Here is a 22,913-nt window from a genome sequence, read left to right on the forward strand (position 1 = left end):
TTCCCCGGCATCTGCAAACAATGACCTCTCAATATCAGGTCTCACCTGGGAGAATATATCATCAATCATAATGGAGAACAACAAAGGACTAAAGCCACTTCCCTGGGGAGTACCATTATCTACCTCATAGCTTTCTGACATAGACATCACTTGTATTGATCGCCCAAAAAGAAAATCCTTTATCCAGTTAAAAACCCTTCCTCCAACCCCCATGATATCCAGCTTAATAAGTAGGCCTTCCTTTCACATCATATCATAGGCCTTCTCTACATCGAAGAAAATGGCTACCACCAGCTCCTTATTATTTGCCTGTGCCTTCCATATGATTGACTCAAGGCACAGTACAGGATCCATTGTTCCCCTGCCTTTTCTGAACCCATTGTAATCTGGTGAAATTAGTCCTCCACTCTCCAGAAAGTAAGTCAGCCTTTCTGTTATCATCCTTTCCATAAGTTTACATACGTATGATGTCAACGCTGTCGGCCTATAGCTTGGTTTCCGTATCGGCACCACTACAGCCTGCTTCCAACTTCCAGGCAGTTTCTCTTCCTGCCACACCTTATTGTAAAGGTCCGATACTTTCCCCATTGCAGTCACTGAGACAAGCCATCATGTAACATTTCATCCTTCCCAGGAGATACTACCCCAGCTTTAGCTAATGCTCTCTTAATCTCAGCCAATGTAAAAGGTGCATTCAATGCATCCCCCACCATCTCTCTCTGATCCAGGACCCCCAGATGTTCTCCTCTGACCCTCTCTCTTCCACGCTGCCCCTCTTCTGTCAGATTATTTGAGCTGTACACCTTCAAAAATGCCTGCGCTAACATCTCTGCCTTCATGTCTCACTGCAACGATCTAACCCACTTTTCAGCACAGGGAGATCCCAATCTCGTCTGACCCCACTCATCATCTACCATACCTCTCCCACAGGAGTGGTCCTGCCTATGTTTCCACAGAACCAGCACCAACACTCCCTCTTAGCTGTCCTAATGATCCTCCTTACTACTGCTTGTGCGTGTTGATACTGAATCAGATGCTGGTAGTTATGGGACCTTGTCAACATTCTGAAAGCCCTGTTCCTACTCTTCACAGCTTCTGTACACTTTCCACCAGGGAACTGCATTACTCTTTCTCCCCCGTACCCATAGGAATCACCAGCCTTGCAGTCCCTTCTATTGCTCCTTTTACTACATCATTCACTGTTTCTATATCTTAATTGAGATCAACCTGAGAGTAATTTATAATTTCCTTAATTTTGTGGCTAGAGTCAAATACTTTCTGTGGCACACATCAGAGTCAAATACTTTCTATAGAACAAACTTCACATCGGGATAGGCAACCGAAATTAATAATTAATGTATGTGTGTTATATTAAACATAGAGGAGGGAGTAAAATGTTGGCAAGCAATAAATATTTCACAACAAATACTAGTCGAATATGACGAATTTTGGCAAAGCGATGTATTTATAGACTCATGCACCTGAAACAAATTGCCAAACCGAAAACTGCAGACATTACTAGCACCTCCCCCGTGATCAAACCGCCATTAAAAAAATTATGAAACGCAGCATAACATGATCATTGACAGCTGCCTTGAAGGACACAAATAACAAATGCTTTCAGCTACTAAAATCAGTGAAATGTAGGCTAAACTGACGACGGAGTGAAGAGCAGAAATCTCAACTAGCAAGGAAGTCGCTGCAACGAAGAATTGAGTGTGCGCGTTCACGCGAAAGGGGGGGGTAATTCTGGCAGGGGGGATATTTAACACCTTAATGCCACTATAAACCACACGTTTACATACCTGTTTGAGTTTCAGCGCCTTCTCGCACTGTTTAGTATTGATACGACCCACCACCAAACTTCCATCACAAAGAACTTTAGCAGACTCAACCTCTCCTACTTTTCTCTCCAAATCCCTAATCATCGTGATCGGACTCACCGCAGTGACCCCACCCTTGTCCTTACATTTCACCAACACCATGAACTCCACTTATCTCGGTACAACACTGCGAACCGAACATCCCTCATCACTACTCTCCTCCGACAAGAACCTCAACGGCTCCTCAGGCGTCCTCTTCTTAACCTTTACTCTCACGACTCCACCACTACACTCCATCCCGTCTTCCTCAACTCCTAACCCCCCTACGTTTCCAGCCATCTCTGCGCCAGTCACAGCCCAGTGTTGCCCAACCACCTCCACAGGATTTCACGCTACAAACCACTTTCATGTTCGTTAAAACTTCGGCAACTAGTCATAACACTGAACTGAATTTTGAGGGCTGCCTTTGCGCAGTGGCACCTCATTAATCTTAAGGCTTGGACACTTTTCCCTCCAATTTTCGCCTAAAATGACATAACCAAATCTAACTGCCTGTAGCTCAGGACCTGAATCAAGGATATGCATATTGTTGATAACATTTGAAAGAAACCCTTTGAAGTTTGAAATTGATGTAGAATATATCACATTAGATCTGGTAAAAGATAATATACAATGAAAAAAAACATGTTTTTTTGTTCCATCATCTTTGAAATGCAAGAGAAAGGCCATAATGTGTTATTCCAGTTTAGGCAAAATTTAGATTTTGGCCACTAGACAGCAGCAGTGTATGTGCAACGTTTTAGACTGATCCAATAAACCATTGTATTTCTGTTCAACATGTATCAAGTCTGCCCAAATGGTTTATTAACTGTGCACTCTCAAATAGCATGGTATTCTTTCACTAATAACTACTGTAAATTAGATAGTGCAGTTAGATTATCAAGAATTTAAGCTTTCTTCCCATATCAGATATGTCTATTTCCTGGCAACCTCATGATAATCACATTAGCGCACCCGTCCCGCGGGGGGGGGGGACACCGATCTTGTAGAGGTTACTGGGGTGCGGCTCAGGTCCCTAACACTCATTCACACAAAACAAAAGGGGGTTAACCAATTCAAAACCAGTCACATAAGTAAACCAAAACCCAACACACAATAAATCAATTCAAAATAAAGCACGAGGGAAAAGGACTAAATAGAACCATAGGCACACGTGACATATGGACTAAGTCCCTCTGCAGACCTCCCTCCCATCTTCCACCAGCTTGCTACCTATGGCCCGGCTAGCTGTCTGAATCTCACTGGACCCTTTGATCACTCGGCTAAGCATGCCTCTCCTTAATGTCAATATGCCTTCTCCATTGCTGTTCTGGTTAGTGTTTATTGGCTTATTTCACTGTAGAGCCTCTAGCCCTGCTCATTATACCTTATCCAACCTCTCAGTTCCTCCACCCACACATGCTATGACATCTTCTGGTTTCAATGATGTTTCTAGAGACAATATCTCTCTCATAATCACTAAATGCCTAGGTTTACCTCCTCTGTACTCACATCCCACCATAACTTTGTCTGTACATTATACCTTGAAGCTATTTTATCGCCCCCAGAAACCTGCTCCTTTTTCTCTCTATTCTGGACGTCACAGACGACCAATTCTTATAGCTTTTAGCCGTACCCTCATACTTATTCTTCTCTGCTCCTCTGGGGATGTAGAGGTGAATCCAGGCCCTGCAGTGCCTGGCTCCACTCCTACTCCCCAGGCGCTCTCTTTTGATGACTTCTGTAACCGTAATAACCTTGGTTTCATGCATGTTAACATTAGAAGCCTCCTCCCTAAGTTTGTTTTATTCACTGCTTTAGCACACTCTGCCAACCCGGATGTCCTAGCTGTGTCTGAATCTTGGCTTAGGAAGTCCACCAAAAACTCTGAAATCTTCATCCCTAACTACAACGTTTTCAGACAAGATAGAACGACCAAAGGGGGCGGTGTTGCAATCTACTGCAGAGATAGCCTGCAGAGTTCTGTCCTGCTATCCAGGTCTGTACCCAAACAATTTGAACTTCTACTTTTAAAAATCCACCTCTCCAAAAACAAGTCTCTCACCGTTGCCGCCTGCTATAGACCCCCCTCGGCCCCTAGTTGTGCTCTGGACACCATATGTGAACTGATTGCCCCCCATCTATCTTCAGAGCTCGTGCTACTAGGTGACCTAAACTGGGACATGCTTAACACCCCAGCCATCCTACAATCCAAGCTTGATGCCCTCAATCTCACACAAATTATTAATGAACCCACCAGGTACAACCCCAAAGCCGCAAACACTGGCACCCTCATAGATATCATCCTAACCAACGTGCCCTCTAAATACACCTCTGCTGTTTTCAACCAAGATCTCAGCGATCACTGCCTCATTGCCTGCACCCGTAATGGGTCAGCGGTCAAACGACCTCCACTCATCACTGTCAAACGCTCCCTGAAACATTTCAACGAGCAAGCCTTTCTAATCGACCTGGCCCTGGTATCCTGGAAGGATATTGACCTCATCCCGTCAGTAGAGGATGCCTGGTTATTTTTTAAAAATGCCTTCCTCTCCATCTTAAATAAGCATGCCCCTTTCAAGAAATTTAGAACCAGGAACAGATATAGCCCTTGGTTCTCCCCAGACCTGACTGCCCTTAACCAACACAAAAATATCCTGTGGCGTTCTGCATTAGCATCGAACTGCCCCCGCGATATGCAACTTTTTAGGGAAGTTAGAAACCAATACACACAGGCAGTTAGAAACGCCAAGGCTAGCTTTTTCAAACAGAAATTCGCTTCGTGCAACTCCAACTCTAAAAAGTTCTGGGACATTGTAAAGTCCATGGAGAATAAGAACACCTCCTCCCAACTGCCCACTGCACTGAGGATAGGAAACTCTGTTACCACCGATAAGCCCACTATAATTGAGAATTTCAACAAGCATTTTTCTACGGCTGGCCATGCTTTCCACCTAACTACCCCTACTGCATTCAACAGCACTGCACCCCCCACAGCTACTCGCCCAAGCCTCCCCCATTTCTCCTTCTCCCAAATCCATTCAGCTGATGTTCTGAAAGAGCTGCAAAATCTGGACCCCTACAAATCAGCTGGGCTTGACAATCTGGACCCTTTCTTTCTAAAATTATCTGCCGAAATTATTGCAACCCCTATTACTAGCCTGTTCAACCTCTCTTTCGTGTCGTCTGAGATTCCCATAGATTGGAAAGCAGCTGCTGTCATCCCCCTCTTCAAAGGAGGTGACACTCTTGACCCAAATTGCTACAGACCTATATCCATCCTACCCTGCCTTTCTAAGGTCTTCGAAAGCCAAGTTAACAAACAGATTACCGACCATTTCAAATCCCACCGCACCCTCTCCGCTATGCAATCTGGTTTCAGAGCTGGTCATGGGTGCACCTCAGCCACGCTCAAGGTCCTAAACGACATCGTAACCGCCATCGATAACAAACAATACTGTGCTGCCGTATTCATTGACCTGGCCAAAGCTTTTGACTCTGTTAATCACCACATCCTCATCGGCAGACTCAGTAGCCTTGGTTTCTCAAACGATTGCGTCGCCTGGTTCACCAACTACTTCTCTGACAGAGTTCAGTGTGTCAAATCGGAGGGCCTACTGTCTGGACCTCTGGCAGTCTCTATGGGGGTACCACAGGGTTCAATTCTTGGGCCAACTCTTTTCTCTGTATACATAAATGATGTCGCTCTTGCTGCTGGTGAATCTCTGATCCACCTCTACGCAGACGACACCATTCTGTACACTTCTGGCCCTTCTTTGGACACTGTGTTAACAACCCTCCAGACGAGCTTCAATGCCATTCAACTCTCCATTCCGTGGTCTCCAACTGCTCCTAAATACAAGTAAAACTAAATGCATGCTCTTCAACCGATCGCTGCCTGCACCTGCCCGCCTGTCCAGCATCACTTCTCTGGACGGTTCTAACTTAGAATTTGTGGACAACTACAAATACCTAGGTGTCTGGTTAGACTGTAAACTCTCCTTCCAGACTCACATCAATCATCTCCAATCCAAAGTGAAATCTCGAATCGGCTTCCTATTTCGCAACAAAGCATCCTTCACTCATGCTGCCAAACATACCCTCGTAAAACTGACCATCCTACCAATCCTCGACTTCGGCGATGTCATTTACAAAATAGCTTCCAATACCCTACTCAACAAGCTGGATGCAGTCTATCACAGTGCCATCCGTTTTGTCACCAAAGCCCCATATACTACCCACCACTGCGACCTGTACGCTCTCGTTGGCTGGCCTTCGCTTCATAATCGTCGACAAACACATTGGCTCCAGGTCATCTACAAGACCCTGCTAGGTAAAGTCCCCCCTTATCTCCGCTCACTGGTCACCATAGCAGCACCCACCTGTAGCACGCGCTCCAGCAGGTATATCTCTCTGGTCACCCCTAAAGCCAACTCCTCCTTTGGTCGTCTCTCCTTCCAGTTCTCTGCTGCCAATGACTGGAACGAACTACAAAAATCTCTGAAACTGGAAACACTTATCTCCCTCACTAGCTTTAAGCACCAGCTGTCAGAGCAGCTCACAGATCACTGCATCTGTACATAGCCCATCTATAATTTAGCCCAAACTACTACCTCTTCCCCTACTGTATTTATTTATTTAATTTATTTTGCTCCTTTGCACCATATTATTTATATTTTATCTCTGAACTTTCTTCAAACTACAAATCTACCATTCCAGTGTTTTTCTTGCTATACTTTATTTACTTTGCCACCATGGCATTTTTTTGCCTTTACCTCCCTTATCTCACATAATTTGCTCACATTGTATATAATCTTTTTTTTATTTTTTATTATTATTATTATTATTTTTTTCTACTGTATCATTGATTGTATGTTGTTTTACTCCATGTGTAACTCTGTGTTTTTGTATGTTGTCGAACTGCTTTGCTTTATCTTGGCCAGGTCGCAATTGTAAATGAGAACTTGTTCTCAACTTGCCTACCTGGTTAAATAAAGGTGAAATAAATAAAATAAATAAATAAAAATAAATGAGCATGTACTAAAGGACTCAAATGTAAAAATTCTTAGTGTCAGACTGACCTTTAAAATATACTGCTCAAAAAAATAAAGGGAACACTTAAACAACACAATGTAACTCCAAGTCAATCACACTTCTGTGAAATCAAACTGTCCACTTAGGAAGCAACACTGATTGACAATAAATTTCACATGCTGTTGTGCAAATGGAATAGACAACAGGTGGAAATTATAGGCAATTAGCAAGACACCCCCAATAAAGGAGTGGTTCTGCAGGTGGTGACCACAGACCACTTCTCAGTTCCTATGCTTCCTGGCTGATGTTTTGGTCACTTTTGAATGCTGGTGGTGCTTTCACTCTAGTGGTAGCATGAGACGGAGTCTACAACCCACACAAGTGGCTCAGGTAGTGCAGCTCATCCAGGATGGCACATCAATGCGAGCTGTGGCAAGAAGGTTTGCTGTGTCTGTCAGCATAGTGTCCAGAGCATGGAGGCGCTACCAGGAGACAGGCCAGTACATCAGGAGACGTGGAGGAGGCCGTAGGAGGGCAACAACCCAGCAGCAGGACCGCTACCTCCGCCTTTGTGCAAGGAGGAGCAGGAGGAGCACTGCCAGAGCCCTGCAAAATGACCTCCAGCAGGCCACAAATGTGCATGTGTCTGCTCAAACGGTCAGAAACAGACTCCATGAGGGTGGTATGAGGGCCCGACGTCCACAGGTGGGGGTTGTGCTTACAGCCCAACACCGTGCAGGACGTTTGGCATTTGCCAGAGAACACCAAGATTGGCAAATTCGCCACTGGCGCCCTGTGCTCCTCACAGATGAAAGCAGGTTCACACTGAGCACATGTGACAGACGTGACAGAGTCTGGACGCCGTGGAGAACGTTCTGCTGCCTGCAACATCCTCCAGCATGACCGGTTTGGCGGTGGGTCAGTCATGGTGTGGGGTGGGGTGGCATTTCTTTGGGGGCCGCACAGCCCTCCATGTGCTCGCCAGAGGTAGCCTGACTGCCATTAGGTACCGAGATGAGATCCTCAGACCCCTTGTGAGACCATATGCTGGTGCGATTGGCCCTGGGTTCCTCCTAATGCAAGACAATGCTAGACCTCCCTCATGTGGCTGGAGTGTGTCAGCAGTTCCTGTAAGAGGAAGGCATTGATGCTATGGACTGGCCCGCCCGTTCCCCAGACCTGAATCCAATTGAGCACATCTGGGACATCATGTCTCGCTCCATCCACCAACGCCACGTTGCACCACAGACTGTCCAGGAGTTGGCGGATGCTTTAGTCCAGGTCTGGGAGGAGATCCCTCAGGAGACCATCCGCCACCTCATCAGGAGCATGCCCAGGCGTTGTAGGGAGGTCATACAGGCACGTGGAGGCCACACACACTACTGAGCCTCATTTTGACTTATTTTAAGGACATTACATCAAAGTTGGATCAGCCTTTAGTGTGGTTTTCCACTTTAATTTTGAGTGTGACTCCAAATCCAGACCTCCATGGGTTGATAAATTGGATTTCCATTGATTATTTTTGTGTGATTTTGTTGTTAGCACATTTAACTATGTAAAGAAAAAAGTATTTAATAACATTATTTAATTCATTCAGATCTAGGATGTGTTATTTTAGTGTTCCCTTTATTTTTTGGAGCAGTGTATAATTGCCCATGTAAACCAGCATAAAAGGTCTCTGGCCCGTTTGGATTTTCATACAAAATGAAAATGTCCATTTGAATATACCCTCCATGATCCACTGCCTTAGTCCATTCCCTTAAATAAAAATGTTATGGGCACCATTCTGAAATAGCATAGAAAAGTTGCCCGACTGATAATCATATTATGCTGATCAGTGCTACAGTGACCACGAGATCAGCAGATTTGCCAGAGCATAGCAATGATTCTACAGGAGCCATTTTGTCTAACAGGTAGGCATACCAAGGTTGATGTAATGATGGCCTACTGCCTCCGGAATTAGCTCACTTAATCCACTAAAAGGATTTAAAGTGGACAAATTGTAAAGCTTTTCATTTTGTACTTGCAAATGTTTGATAATTTAATCAAATAAACAATTTCACTAATGGCTTTGGAAGTCAGCTGATGTACAGCTGAAAAAGGGTAGGGAAACAGTCACAGGACAATAAAGGGTACCACATATAACCACTAGATGGCAATACCCCACATATCCAAACCGCCAACTCTAATCACATTCTCAAACACCTTGTGGCACATCTGACAAGTTTTACAAAATGTCTTCATAGCCCAACAATGTTAGACTAATCATAGCTCAAAAGTTAGACTAATCAATAAAATAACAAGATTCTTAGCTCGTCATGTGGCAAATGTAAGGTAACGACGAGAAAAAAAAGAGGGCACAATACTTTGCAGAGTGGCTATCTTCTGTCAACTTCCTACAAGCTTTTTGAAAACGTCTGGACTGAGGAAAAATACAGTAAGATCAATCACACAATGTCATAGTGTAGGACAGGTTATATCGTTGTAACTAGAAGTAACCCAATGCCACTTATCAATTGTGTAGGCAGTTAAACACATGAAACCATGTCAGGTAGTGTACATTACAGGTGTGATCGAGTAAGAGTGGACTCAGGAGACAGGGTTGTGTCTTTCGTACACTTTATTGTCAACACTTGACAGAGGGAGGTACAGCAGGTGCATATCAGGGACAAGAAGCTGTTTACTTCTTGGTGGTCTCCTCCTCCTTTGACAGGGTCTTGATGATCTCCTCTTTCTTTGCTGCCAGGCGCTCCTCTCTGCGCTTACGGGCCTCCTTTGTCTTGGAACGACGGGCCTCAGCCTGGTCACTGTAGAGAGAAAAGTGGTCAAACAATGCTGTAACTTGTTTTTTGGTTGAACACAAATGTACATCTTAGCAGCTATAAACACTCCCATATAAATATCTGCTTTTAAGTGCTCATCAGCTCAGTTCCTTCTCCACTCTACAAAACATTTCGGCATAGACAAGTCTAAGGCAGATGGGAGTTGGTTTTAGACGTACCACAGAAGCTTCTTGCGGGCCTTGTCTGCCTTCAGCTTGTGGATGTGCTCCATGAGGATACGCTTGTTCTTGAACACATTACCCTTCACCTTAAGGTAGAGGCTGTGGTACCTGCGGGAAGGAAAGGGGCAAAACAAGAATAGTAAATCAATCTACAATACATGCTTTAAACAATTCAATAAATACAAAATGAATAATTTAGCAACTCATGAGCTACATTTGAATTTCCTTCCTAAATCAAATAGGAATTTGAACAAGGGTTAATCAGATAGCCAAGAGAAACATGACATCACAAATTTCAGCAAAGTTTGCGAAACCATTCTCAGGGAATCATCATTTTTTACCACTATAACTCTCGGTTGTTAGCCATTATAGCTAGCTAGTTCAGCCTAGGCTAGTAGTGTTAGCTAGTTCAACATAATCCATGTGTAACAGACATCCTTGAAATGGACCCAATAGGAGTTGCTATGCCTTGTGAATTCTTTATACTCAAGGGTGGATGTGGAGAACTTACATGTGCCTGTCAATCTTATGGGACTCCCTGTAACGACGGAGAAGACGACGCAGGATTCTCATGCGACGCATCCAGGACAGCTTCTCTGGCATACGGGCATTGGCTGTACCCTTTCTCTTACCTGGTAGGGTGGGCAGAGGAGAGGATGGTGTTAGGCCTGAGATAGTAATACTATACCCCAAAATTCTGTATCCTGTTTTCAATACAAAACAGTTAAGTAAATAAAATTACTACCTGATTGGCTTATCGCCATCACTAGTCGATATAGCTATGAGATGTAGGACAGCATTCACTCACCAATTCCTGTGTGCCTTCCCTTGCGACGTGCCAGCGTGTTCTTGCGGCAGCGGGCGCGAGAGTGCACCGTGACAGGCTTGCGGATGATAAGACCATCCTTTACCAGTTTACGGATCTGCTGGCCTGGGGGGGGCAGAAAATATGGGTTAGACAAGGCAGATGAATTTACAGCAACAAATCAATATTCAGTCACCTACTGTGTAGATTACGCACAAGCTACATTAACTACATCACACAATACCAAAATAACGTGCTAAAAGACAGATTGACTGAATCCTTACGTGAGTTGGCGTTAGCAATCTCATTGGTCTCGTTGGGGTCCAGCCATACCTTCTTCTTGCCACAGCGCAGGACGCTGGAGGCAAGCCTCTTTTGAAGCCTGAGCATGCTGGGTTAGAGATGAAGAGTTAGTTATCGCATTACACTTTGTTTAACGCATAAACTGTATGTTGCTAACAATATAACTTAAATGTGTGTAGTGTGACCATGGGTGAATCAGATAGCCAAGAGAAACGTGACATCAGATTTCAGCATAATTTGCGAAACCATTCTCAGAATCATCATATTAACCATTTATCCAATATAACTCCGGGTTGATTGTTAGCCATTATTGCTAAGTTAGTTCGATGCTGATGATTAACGTTACCTTGGTTGCAACTGGGCTAACGTAACTCGACGTTAGGATAGTAACATTATCGAACTAGTCGTGTAGCTAAATATCATCCACTATGTTACTGTTCTTAGAAAGCGACATATTTGACACAGAATTTTACAAGACACAAGTAACCAGTTTGCTAATATAAACGGGGAACATTAGTCAAAATCGTGAGACCAGTGTCCAGGTAGGTGTATGTAGCTAACATTACTACTATAGATGGCCAATGTGGTAGCCCACATTTGATAGCAGCGTAGCTAGCTAGCCTGTCTAATGGCAACTTTCAGATATGGAACATGGATATCGTTGATACTAACAATAAGGGAATCAGGATTTTTTTTTTTAAACGATCATAATCTATTCAGTTATGTTACAGCGGTTTAACTCGCATTTGTTTAACGTTAGGCCTGAATTTCTCGTCTTAGAATTATTGGTTGACAACATGGCATCCCTGGCTTGGTACATCGTGCGGCACATTTACACATGAAATGTAGGTTTTCCAAAATAAAATATGTCAAGGGACTTAGACGGTACGGTCGCGTAAACTTTAGGGGAACCTTAGTAAACGTTTAATGGGCAACTCATTTGTATTTCATTAAATATATGAGAATTTAGACTCACACAAAGTCTGTATGCTTACCTCATGGCTGCTATTGCAATAGAAAAAGGAAGGGTTACGAGACGGACAGGGCCCTACCATTAAAACTACAGGAGAATCCAAAATGAGATAATACACCAGTTATTTTGTGAAATAAACGAAATACAAATGATTTTTTTTCATGTTAAGAGTTAGTATTAAAATACTAATTGGTGTTAAAAAACTAAGTTAGAAAGAGCGATATTGTCTGAAATCATAAGATAAAGTGTATAGAAAATATGTTCTCCCCTTATCTGGGAATAATAGTATATTCCAAAGGTGGGGAGCGATTTCGCACGGCATTGTGGGTTGAATCAAGCAGAATGCAACTCACTACTCCGCCACAGGAGAGCAATGTTGAAGCCAGACAGCTGACACTGACAGACGGAAAGTTTCTGTAAGGCTACGTTTAGACAAGCAGCCCAATAATTCTATTGTTGGTCTTTTGACCAATCAGATCACCTCTGAAAAAGATATGTGAAAAGATCTGATGTTAAGCATTTACTTTTACTAAAGTATGGCAATTGAGTAATTGTCCCATCACTGTACTTAAGTACATTTAAACAAGATACTTTTGACTTATAGTCAAGTAGTATTTTACTAGCTGACTTTTACTTGAGTCGTTTTCTATTAAGGCATCTTTACGTTTACACAAGTATGACAATGGAGTACGTTTTACACAACTTTGAAGGAGACCCTAAAGTTGAAGCCAAGTTTGTGTGACATGCATGCATTGTGTGATTTCCTCCATTATTTATTTAACTAGGCAAGTTAGTTAAGAAAAAATTGTTATTTACAATTGAAGGCCTATTTTTTATAAATATAGGACAAAACACGCGTCACGATGAGACAACACTACATAAAGAGAGACCTAAGACAACAGCAAGCCAGCAACACATAACACAGCATGGTAGCAGCACAAAACATGGTACAAACATTATTGTGCACAGACAACAGCACAAAGGACAAGAAGGTAGAGACAACAATACATCACGCAAAGCACCCACAACTATTGAGTCTTTGAATGAAGAGATTGAGATAACTGTCCGGTTTGAGTGTTTGTTGCAGCTCGTTCCAGTCGCTAACTGCAGCGAACTGAAAAGAGGAGCGACACAGGGATGTGTGCTTTGGAGACCTTTAACAGAATGTGACTGGCAGAACGGGTGTTGTATGTGAAGGAGGAGGGCTGCAGTAGATATCTCAGATAGGGCTGAGTGAGGCCTAAGAGGGTTTTATAAATAACCATCAACCAGTGGGTTCTTGCGACGGGTATACAGAGATGACCAGTTTACAGAGGAGTATAGAGTGCAGTGATGTGTCCTATAAGGAGCATTGGTGGCAAATCTGATGGCCGAATGGTAAAGAACATCTAGCCGCTCGAGAGCACCCTTACCTGACGATCTCTAAATTATTTATCCGTTATATAGCAATTATCTCTGAACTGAAATAGATGGAGACCCGCACACTGTCGAGAAAAATAATACATCCAAAATTGAGGCTTAAATGCAAAATAATGATTTTTATTAGAACATCACGGTGCCGAACAAAAATCATGAATGGAATGTGAAAACAAAACAAACGTTTTGGCCTCAGGCCATCCTCAGTGTAAATCATCAGCAACATGCACACCTGGCTACTATTTCAAGGATAATTGCATATGATCAAGCAAGGCAGTACATCAGAAAATCAGTATAAAGCACAACAAGCATGATCTAGATTATATACAAAATGTACAAATGCGGACTGAGAAATATCATCAATTGTTGCTTTTACAAATACCATGTGAACATTTCCTCTGAATAAATAACACAGGATTTGAATAGAGTATGGAGCTAAAGAAACCACTAGATGGGGATATCGATCACCAATAAGAGGCAATATACCAGCTACAGAAAACACTTCAATATCAATTCTTAATTCATTAAATCAAATCAAATGTTATTTGTCACATGCAGTGACATTTTTAGCATGTAAATCTTGGTGGGGCAAAACAAAAAAACAGTGGATGCATGCCAGCAAAGCCACTACAAAACACAACACCAGACCTGCTGATGGCGCTGACAGAGATGGTTGCCTCGCTTCGAGTACTTAGGAAACTATGTATTATTTCTTACATTGTTACACATGTGTGTATAAAGTAGTTGTTGTGGAATTGATTACTTGTTAGATATTACTGCATTTCAAGCATTTCGCTACACTCGCATTAACATCTGCTAACCAGGTGAAATTAAGAGGGGTAAATAGACCAAATTATTAGGGTGAGGCACATGGGCTACTAACATGATGACTGCTAGCTAAGATTTCTAAAGTATGATGTTGACATGATCAGTCCAGTCAAAGCTGCTGTACATGTAATGTGATTTGACGTAATTTTATCTGTGGCCAATGACCTTGAGCCTTCTTGGATGGGCACTTCTAATCTAATTCTATGGCAGCTCCTAAGGGGCTAGAATTTTCTAGCTCTACCCTTAGACTTGGCGCTGATGAGTGACAGAACACTGAGCCAATCACGGTGCAATGCTCCGTATTTTCTGCTGGCTTGCCCCACCACCACAGAAAGCACTGAGCTAGGCTGAAACACCTGCATTTTAGAGCTGCTTTACTCAAGAAAACAAAAAAGAGACTGTTTGTATGCAGCTTTTTTAACTTAATGATATATTTTTTTACATTCTTTGCAAAATGATATATGACACGTATTAATACAAAAATAACATGCAAAACAGGCAAGCCCCCCCCCCCCCCCCCCAAAAAAAGATATATCATGAATGACGGATCGCCACTGGTCACATGCGTCAAATACAACAGGTGTAGTAAACCTTACCGTGAAATGCTTACTTACAAGCCCTTAACCAATGCAGTTTTAAGAAAATAGAGTTAAGAAAATATTGACTAAATAAACTAAAGTAAAAAATTTAAAAAGTAACACAATAAAATTATCAGGGCACGAGGCGAGACCCAAATGCAGACACAGGAGGCAGATGGTTGGAGTCTTAGACGTTTATTGATCCAAAAAGGGGTAGGCAAGAGAAATGGTCGTGGACAGGCAAAATGTCAAAACCAGTTCAGAGTCCAGGAGTGGCAGGCAGGCTCGAGGTCAAGGCAGGCAGAATGGTCAGGCAGGCGGGTACAGAGTCCAGAAACAGGCAAGGGTCAAAACTGGGAGGACTAGCAAAAAGAGAATAGAAAAGGCAGGAGCACGGAAAAAACACACTGGTTGACTTGGACATACAAGACGAACTGGCACAGAGAGATAGGAAACACAGGGATAAATACACTGGGGAAAACAAGCGCCACCTGGAGGGGGTGGAGACAATCACAAGGACAGGTGAAACAGATCAGGGTGTGACAAAAATAGCAATAATGAGGCTATATACAGGGGGTACCAGTACCGAGTCAATGTGCGGGGGTAGTCAAGGTAATTTGTACATGTAGGTAGGGGTAAAGTGACTATGCATAGATAATAAACAGCGAGTAGCAGCAGGGTAAAAACAAAGGGGGGGGGGGGGGTTCAATGCAAATAGTCTGGGTTGCCATTTGATTAATTGTTCAATTCTTCAGCAGTCTTATGGCTTGGGGTAGAAACTATTGAGGAGCTTTTTGGACAAAGACTTGGCACTCCGGTACCACTTGCCGTGCAGTAGCAGAGAGAACAGTCTATGACTTGGGTTACTGGAGTCTTTGACCATTTTTTGGGCCTTCCTCTGACACCGCCTAGTAAATAGGTCCTGGATGGCAGGAAACTTAGCCCCAGTGATGTACTGGCTGTACGCACTAACCTTTGTAGCGCCTTACGGTCAGATGCAGAGCAGTTGCCATACCAACTGATGCAACCGGTCAGGATGCTCTCGATGGTGCAGCTGTATAACCTTTTGAGGATCTGGAGACCCCTGGCAAATATTTTCAGTCTCCTGAGGGGGAAAAGACGTTGTCGTGCCCACGACTTTCTTGGTGTGTTTCGACCATGATAGTTTGATGTGATGTGGACACCAAGGAACTTGAAACTCTCGACCCGCTCCACTACAGCCCCGTCGATATGAATGGGGGCGTGTTTGGCCCATCTTTTCCTGTAGTCCATGGTCATCTCCTTTGTCTTGCTCATGCTGAGGGAGAGGTTGTTGTCCTGGCACCACATTGCCAGGTCTCTGACCTCCTCCCTATAGACTGTCTCATAGTTGTCGGTGATCAGGCCTACTACCGTTGTGTCATCAGAAAACTTAATGACGGTGTTGGAGTCGTGCATGGCCACACGGTCGCGGGTGAACAGGGAGTACAGGAGGGGACTAAGCACGCACCCTTGAGAGGCCCCCATGTTGAGGATCAGTGTGGCGGATGTGTTGTTGCCTATCCTTACCACCTGGGGGCGGCCCATCAAGAAGTCCAGGATCCAGTTGCAGAGGGAGGTGTTAGTCCCAGGGTGATTAGCTTAGTTATGAGCTTCAAGGGGACTATGGTGTTGAACGCTCAGCTGTAGTCAGCATTCTCACATAGGTGTTCCTTTTGTCCAGGTGGGAAATGGCAGTGTGGAGTGCAATTGAGATTGTTTCATATGTGGATCTGTTGGGGTGGTATGCGAATTGGAGTGGGTCTAGGGTTTCCGGCATGATGGTGTTGATGTGAGCCATGACCAGCCTTTCAAAGCACTTCAATGCCAGATGGCTGGAGAGTTTTGAAATAGAACATCCACCTGCACTCTGTCTGGAAAAGACTAAGTTCAAGATTACCGCCCTACATTAATGTTTTTCCTGCTCTATAGCACAGAAGGACATGGAGGAGATGGGGTGACCGGACTGAAGCCATTTTCCCATAAAACTTCTACCTGCAACTAGCCTCTGCCACAAGCTTTCACCTTCAGGAGCGAAGCCATGGAGCTAACCTGCTTGCTTTGTTCATGTTCAAGTTGATCAAATCAAAATCAAATCAAATTGTATTAGTCACATGCGCTGACTACAACACCTTACAGTGAAATGCTTACTTACAAGCCCCTAACCAACAATGCAGTTTAAAAGATACGAATAAGAATAAGAAATAAAAGGAAAAATAGCAAGACTATATACAGGGGGTACCGGCACAGAGTCAATGTGCGGGGGCACCGGTTAGTCGAGGTAATATGTACATGTAGGTAGAGTTATTAAAGTGACTATGCATAGATAATAACAGAGAGTAGCAGCTGCGTAAAAGTGTGGGGGGGGGCAATGTTCAATGTTCAGTAGTCTTATGGTTTAGGGGTAGAAGCTGTTTAGAAGTCTCTTGGACCTAGACTTGGCGCTCTGGTACTGCTTGCCGTGCGGTAGCAGAGAGAACAGTCTATGACTAGCGTGGCTGGAGTCTTTGACAATTTTTAGGGCCTTAAACATAAATGCCCTCCAAGCTATTCAGGCTACCCAACAGCATAGAATGCAATTGACATCTCTCTTCTTGATGAGAAGGCATGCCAAATGGGTTACTGGAGTAATTTGCTTGACCAAAAAAATAACTGTATGACTTTAACACCTGCAGTGTCATCTGAATCAGGAATTGAATGGACAAACAGCTGGAGAGAAGGATCTCACCTGACTGCTAAGCCCTTCTGCAGCCCAATTGAATTAGTAAATTAAGCAATGAGGCACAAGGGGGTGTGGTATATGGCCAATATACCACGGTTAAGGACTGCTCTTACACACAACGCAATGCAGAGTACCTCGATACACCCAATAGCAGTGGTATATTGGCCATACACCACAAACCTCCAAGGTGCCCTATTGTTATTATAAACTGGTTACAAACGTAAAAATAAATGTTTTGTCATACCTGTGCTATATGGTCTCATATACCACGGCTTTCAGCCAATCAGCATTCAAGGCTCGAACCATCCAGTTTATAAAAGCACATAACCTACATGTACACACTGCCACTCAGAACACACACACCGCAGAACTGCACTGATAAAGGGACATTCCTTGCATGAGGACCTCACATAAATTCTTTACACTGGACAGAAGAAGGGGACGAAAACCAATCTACACTCAATACATACCTGTGTGTGTTTAAGATTCATGAAGCTCCCCCAATGACGACATATTGAAGAAGACTACTTATTCAGACAGGATTTCCCCCTGTCTATTTTATTTTTGTATTCGTTCTTGCTACTACTATTTTTATAAAAAAAAGGGACATTTTCATTAGGCTTTTAAAGACATATTAATGGGAAAATCGATTTCTAAAAATGTAATATATACTGAAGTGAAGTTGATAAATACACAAAAAGGATGGTGGTCAGATTCAGTAAGAACATAGTAAGAAGTTCTAGATTAACCTAGCTGGCCACAGTACCTTCAAGACTGTTGGAAAAGCATTCCAGGTGAAGCTGGTTGAGAGAATGCCAAGAGTGTGCCAAGCTGTCATCAAGGCAAAGGTTGGCTACTTTGAAGAATCTCAAATATAAAATATAAAACAATATAAAACACTTTTTTTGGTTACTACATGATTCCATATGTGTTATTTCATAGTTTTTATGTCTTCACTATTATTCTACATTGTAGAAAATAATAAAAATAAAGAAAAACCCTGGAATGAGTAGGTGTGTCCAAACTTTTGACTGGTACTGTATTTATGACCATTATAACAATGTAGTGCTCAGGAGACTAAAGTGCTGAAAGGGAACGTGTGGGGGAACTAAAATGGAATCTACCATTGATTCTAATGTCTCATGATTTTAATATAATGTTACCTTATCTGTATAACATTGGAATAAATGTACAGTATAATTATCATCATCAGGACTATATTGATGCTTTTCATGTTTCTCTGTATGCAGATGAAATGAGTGATTTGACAGATACAATTTAGATAAGAAAAAACAGTAAGCCAACAGGTTACATATCTTCGTTGATGTACCACTGCCAACAAGTGCCTACATGAAAAGAGGTGAGCATCTAAAAATGTGGATATCATCTGTGGACAGACCAGGTTGCAACCTAGCCTAATTGCCATACCCATTACCCAATCACAAAACATCCCTTCCGTGTTGGTCTCTCATTGATTGATCAGTGATGAGGGTGGGGCCTGGTCAATGGGGCGTGGACCTCTTCCGTTCGCATCTGGAATCTGGAGTTGAGCGCACGGTCCGAATTGTCTGCGCGAATAAACGGAGGGTGGCGAGCTAGGCGGCTGTAGACGACGCAGCTGTTGCTATTGTACTACACTTGGGAAGCACCCTCGGGGAAACAACGGCAAGTACTTCTCTTCGTTGACAATGACTATAGCGACATCATCATAAATATATGAATTAGAAAATAGAATTTAAAAAGTAAATCAATGGTACAGAAAAGTAGTATGTCCAGGACGCCTTCGACCTCAACCCAGGAGATCCAAATGGACATGTTTGATCAACATCCTCACACACAGGTAAGCAGTATAGGCTACAACTAAATTCTACCCGTGGAATCTCATCGTAGTTTTGATGAGCCAGTCCGCCTGTTACTTGAAGCTTGTGTTTAGACATTTTGACAGTCCACAGTTTCACTTGTCATAACAGGAACTATACAAGCAGGTGAACGATTTTTAAACCAGCTGCGAATAAGATTTCGTGGAGTAGGCTATAATTCCCAGAGCAAAAATGAGTAGGTCTAATAACCAGGGTAATAACCAAGTAATGCACGTATTCTTCATCTATTATAGTAAAAGCAGTGGTCTGGTCACAGAGGGCCACTAATATGGTAATTAACTGTGGCTGCCGTGTGTCCCTTTGTACGGATTTTCTTCTTCCGTTTCTCGTTACCAGCTGCTGCTGCTGTTCCACTTCCAAATAAAACCACAGGAATTATTGTCTATTTTTGGTTTGACCATTTGATGGTTCGCTTTCATTGTGTAGTAAATAAAATGCAATCATTTCACAAAGCTGCCTGCCTATTATTGTAGGCTAACGCTAAATGATGTTTGAGTAACGAACTCTGATGTCTTTTCTGCAATTAGCGCAATGTGCCACATGTTACTAGATTGATGAAGTCCCCAAGTGATGCAAGCCATGGACTGTGTGGACAGTGGACACAATTTTCTCTCTCATCCGTTTTGCCTTCATGCAGGAGTATGGACACCGAATTCTGTTTAAATGGCTTTATACTCATAGGTAGCCTATTGCATTGTTATTTCTTTGCTGACAGAAACTGCCATGGCATCAAAGTGTTGCAGATTAATGATTAGGATCACTAACAAACTCTTTCTGAAATGAGAGGGGATGAATGCCATACTCCCTTGGCAGACACATTTAATGGAATAAGATCACACATAACGATGGCATTTGTTAAAATGCCCTCCCTTATAGCCATTCCTATTCTGCCCTCCAAAAAACAGCATATTGGCTGTTGTTCTTTTAGAACTCTAAATGTTCAGAATGTTACTTTTTCTGTAGCTATAAATGGCATCCAGGAAGTTACAGTATATGATATCACTGGTTACATGGGCATGATTGGACACAAAATTGAATGAAGAGAAGAAAATAGGAGAATGACCAGAACAAACCCGCCCACACTAAGCTCCATCATTGTCTCTCCACGGAAACCACGACATCACAGAAAAACAACACATGCTGTATACAACCAGACACCTCAAGCCACGCCAAGTATGCTTCCTGCACGCCTCACTCTCCCACTCTTTCTCTCTCCATCTCTCCCTTGCCCATCATTCTTTCTATCTCTCCCTCACTCTCTCTCTCTCTCTGACTGGTTTTACCTGTCAGATTTCTATCCCTTGCGTGTTGGTGCTGTGCTGAGAGACAGATGGACCCCCCCCCCCCTCCTTGTGTCCTGTGGCGGGGAAGGGTTTGTGTGTGGCACTCGGATCAATTAGATAGAAAGTTCACGCAGACCTGCGGCGGGCTACGCCGGCATATTTAGAACTCAGCTGTGGAGTGACGACCAGGGGGACCACGCTTGTAGGATGCGTCCCAAATGGCACCGTATTCCCTACATAGTGTACCTATGTTGACTAATGCCCCGTGGGTCCTGGTCAAAAGCAGTGCGCTATATAGAGAAAATGGTGCCATTTCTAATATCCCGGAGGAAAGGCCCCCCCGGCCCCCCAGCAACACTGAATGGCAACAACCAACCCAAACAGAGATGGAAATATATGAGCAGGCGCCGGAGAATCCTGAACTGATCCAAATCAAGCCTGGCTACGATAACTCAGATTATAGATTGTGTTTGTTCTTCTGCGTGCAGCACCAGCGGAGGAGTGCTGTTGCTGTATGTTTGCCTGGAGAATGTTCGACTGTGCTCTGTTAAAGCTGGAAGCCAGAGACACACCGTCGGCTTGTCCTCGCATCCCTCCCCAGTTTACAGTTCCTGTCTAACAGAGCGGCGCTCGCGTCATACCCCCCTCTAATTAGTCACTTAGCCTTGAAGGTTGTTTACCAACAGGAAACCTCCCCTCCCTACTTTCCCGGTATGGCATTTCCCTAGCCTTTACTGTAGCCAGCCTCTCCTCGTGGCCAGCTCAGTAAACCCACCCCACGCCCCCCTCATTTCCTACAACTCAACTGCCAAGGATGCAGAGATCGCGTTGTGTTTTCTCTTTTCTTCACCCTCGGAGTATGATCTGTAGTGTGTAGACCACAGAGGATGCTGCCCATGTCCGGGCCAGCGTTGTAGCGGCTGTTGAAGGCACATTTTGTTTAAAGGTTGTCAGCACAGGCAGAGCCATACCCCTGGGGAGTACGGTGCTCCGGTTCAGTGATGATGAGAGGGGAGCTGGACTACAGCTGGACTGGACCTAGAGCTTGACTCAAACTCTCTAACAGCTGGTCCGTACCTCACATTGAGGAGTATTCCGATTAGAACTGTAGTAAAGTGTTGGTCTGTTAAAGTTGGTCATAGCTGTGGGCGCAGGTGTGTGCGTGCATGTATGCATGCCTGCCTGCGTGTGAGTGTGTGTGTGGAGGTGGTTGGGTTGGGTTGCAGGGAGCAGGTGTGCAGCGATAAACTGGACAGTGTATGCACAATGTGAGCATGATTTTGTACATGAAAGAGAACATGGCTCTGAGAGGTTGATAATGTTTTTGAATGCAGGAATATGCCCCATGTGGGTGTCTACTTTTGAACACTGCACATATTCATGCATACAGTGTGTGTGTGTGTGTGTGTGTGTGTGTGTGTGTGTGTGTGTGTGTGTGTGTGTGTGTGTGTGTGTGTGTGTGTGTGTGTGTGTGTGTGTGTGTGTGTGTGTGTGTGTGTGTGTGTGTGTGTGTGTGTGTGTCTGTATTGTATGTTCCTGTTTACTATTCTTGTGGCCTCCGCTCAGGCATCTGTACACACGCATCTGTACACACAAGAGCCCACCAGTCTTCCTGATTGCCAACAAATGCAATTAGCCGGCACGGCGTATCCATGGTGACGTGACCAGGGTGGGCTCTAATGCAATGGAGGGCCCTGCCCAAGCCGGATAGGCAATTTGCCAGGGATCAGCCAATCACATTACAGGGTCCCAACCTACATGAATAATGACACATAATGGAGGTTGAACATGAAGCTGAGCTAAGAGGGTGGAGTATACTGGTGCTGGGAGAAGATCAGGACGTGATGTCTCCTCTTAACTCCCATCTCTGGCAGCGCTCCATCTGTTCTGGTCATTGTCTTCTATGTCCCTGAAGCTCTCCTGATCATAGAGTTCCAGTATCATAAACAATTGAATTTTGTGGTCTTGAGATGAATTTACCCCTAGAACAAGGCTGGGAGGTTTCGTCATGTTTTCTCAACAGAACAGATGTTTTGTGAACAAAACTTTGTTCAAGTGTACTTTTTTTAAATTAAGACTTGCTTTGTGAAGCTTGCCCTAATGTCTCTTTTTGGTTTCTTGTCTTATCTTCCTTCCTTCTAGGCAAAGTATTCCAAGAGGAAGAGCCGCTTCAAGCGCTCCGATGGAAGCACCTCCTCTGACACCAC

General features: G+C 43.7%; 2 protein-coding genes and 2 non-coding genes across 5 annotated transcripts in view; 1 reads left to right on the forward strand and 3 right to left on the reverse strand.

The window, feature by feature from the left end:
• Positions 1–9,500: 9,500 nt before the first annotated feature.
• Positions 9,501–12,035, reverse strand: rl19 (60S ribosomal protein L19). Its single transcript, NM_001141581.2, has 6 exons — positions 12,004–12,035; positions 10,990–11,096; positions 10,709–10,831; positions 10,412–10,532; positions 9,898–10,008; positions 9,501–9,703 (listed from the first exon to the last, which is right to left on the reverse strand). Exons 1-6 carry the CDS (start codon positions 12,006–12,008, stop codon positions 9,577–9,579), a joined length of 594 nt encoding a protein of 197 aa, NP_001135053.1. The 5' UTR covers positions 12,009–12,035; the 3' UTR covers positions 9,501–9,576.
• Positions 10,158–10,239, reverse strand: LOC123743615 (small nucleolar RNA SNORD53/SNORD92). Its single transcript, XR_006770471.1, has one exon. It is a non-coding gene; the product is annotated as a small nucleolar RNA SNORD53/SNORD92 (small nucleolar RNA).
• LOC123743614 (small nucleolar RNA SNORD53/SNORD92) lies at positions 11,200–11,277 on the reverse strand. Its single transcript, XR_006770470.1, has one exon. It is a non-coding gene; the product is annotated as a small nucleolar RNA SNORD53/SNORD92 (small nucleolar RNA).
• Positions 12,036–19,081: 7,046 nt separating the features above from the next.
• The window catches only part of LOC106607253 (voltage-dependent L-type calcium channel subunit beta-1), a 43,103-nt gene continuing 39,271 nt past the window's right edge, over positions 19,082–22,913 (forward strand). Inside the window, exons 1-2 of one of the 2 annotated variants that reach the window (XM_082976636.1) lie at positions 19,082–19,383; positions 22,849–22,913. The exon at positions 22,849–22,913 is cut by the window's right edge and continues 22 nt beyond it. In XM_082976636.1, the coding sequence (XP_082832762.1) occupies positions 19,294–19,383; positions 22,849–22,913 (155 nt within the window). In that variant the 5' untranslated portion in view covers positions 19,082–19,293. The remainder of the gene's footprint in view (positions 19,384–22,848) is intronic. The other variant, XM_082976635.1, reaches the window with a different exon arrangement.

Source organism: Salmo salar, chromosome 06 (genome assembly GCF_965601325.2).
Source record: "Salmo salar chromosome 06, fSalSal1, whole genome shotgun sequence".
NCBI lineage: Eukaryota > Metazoa > Chordata > Actinopteri > Salmoniformes > Salmonidae > Salmo > Salmo salar.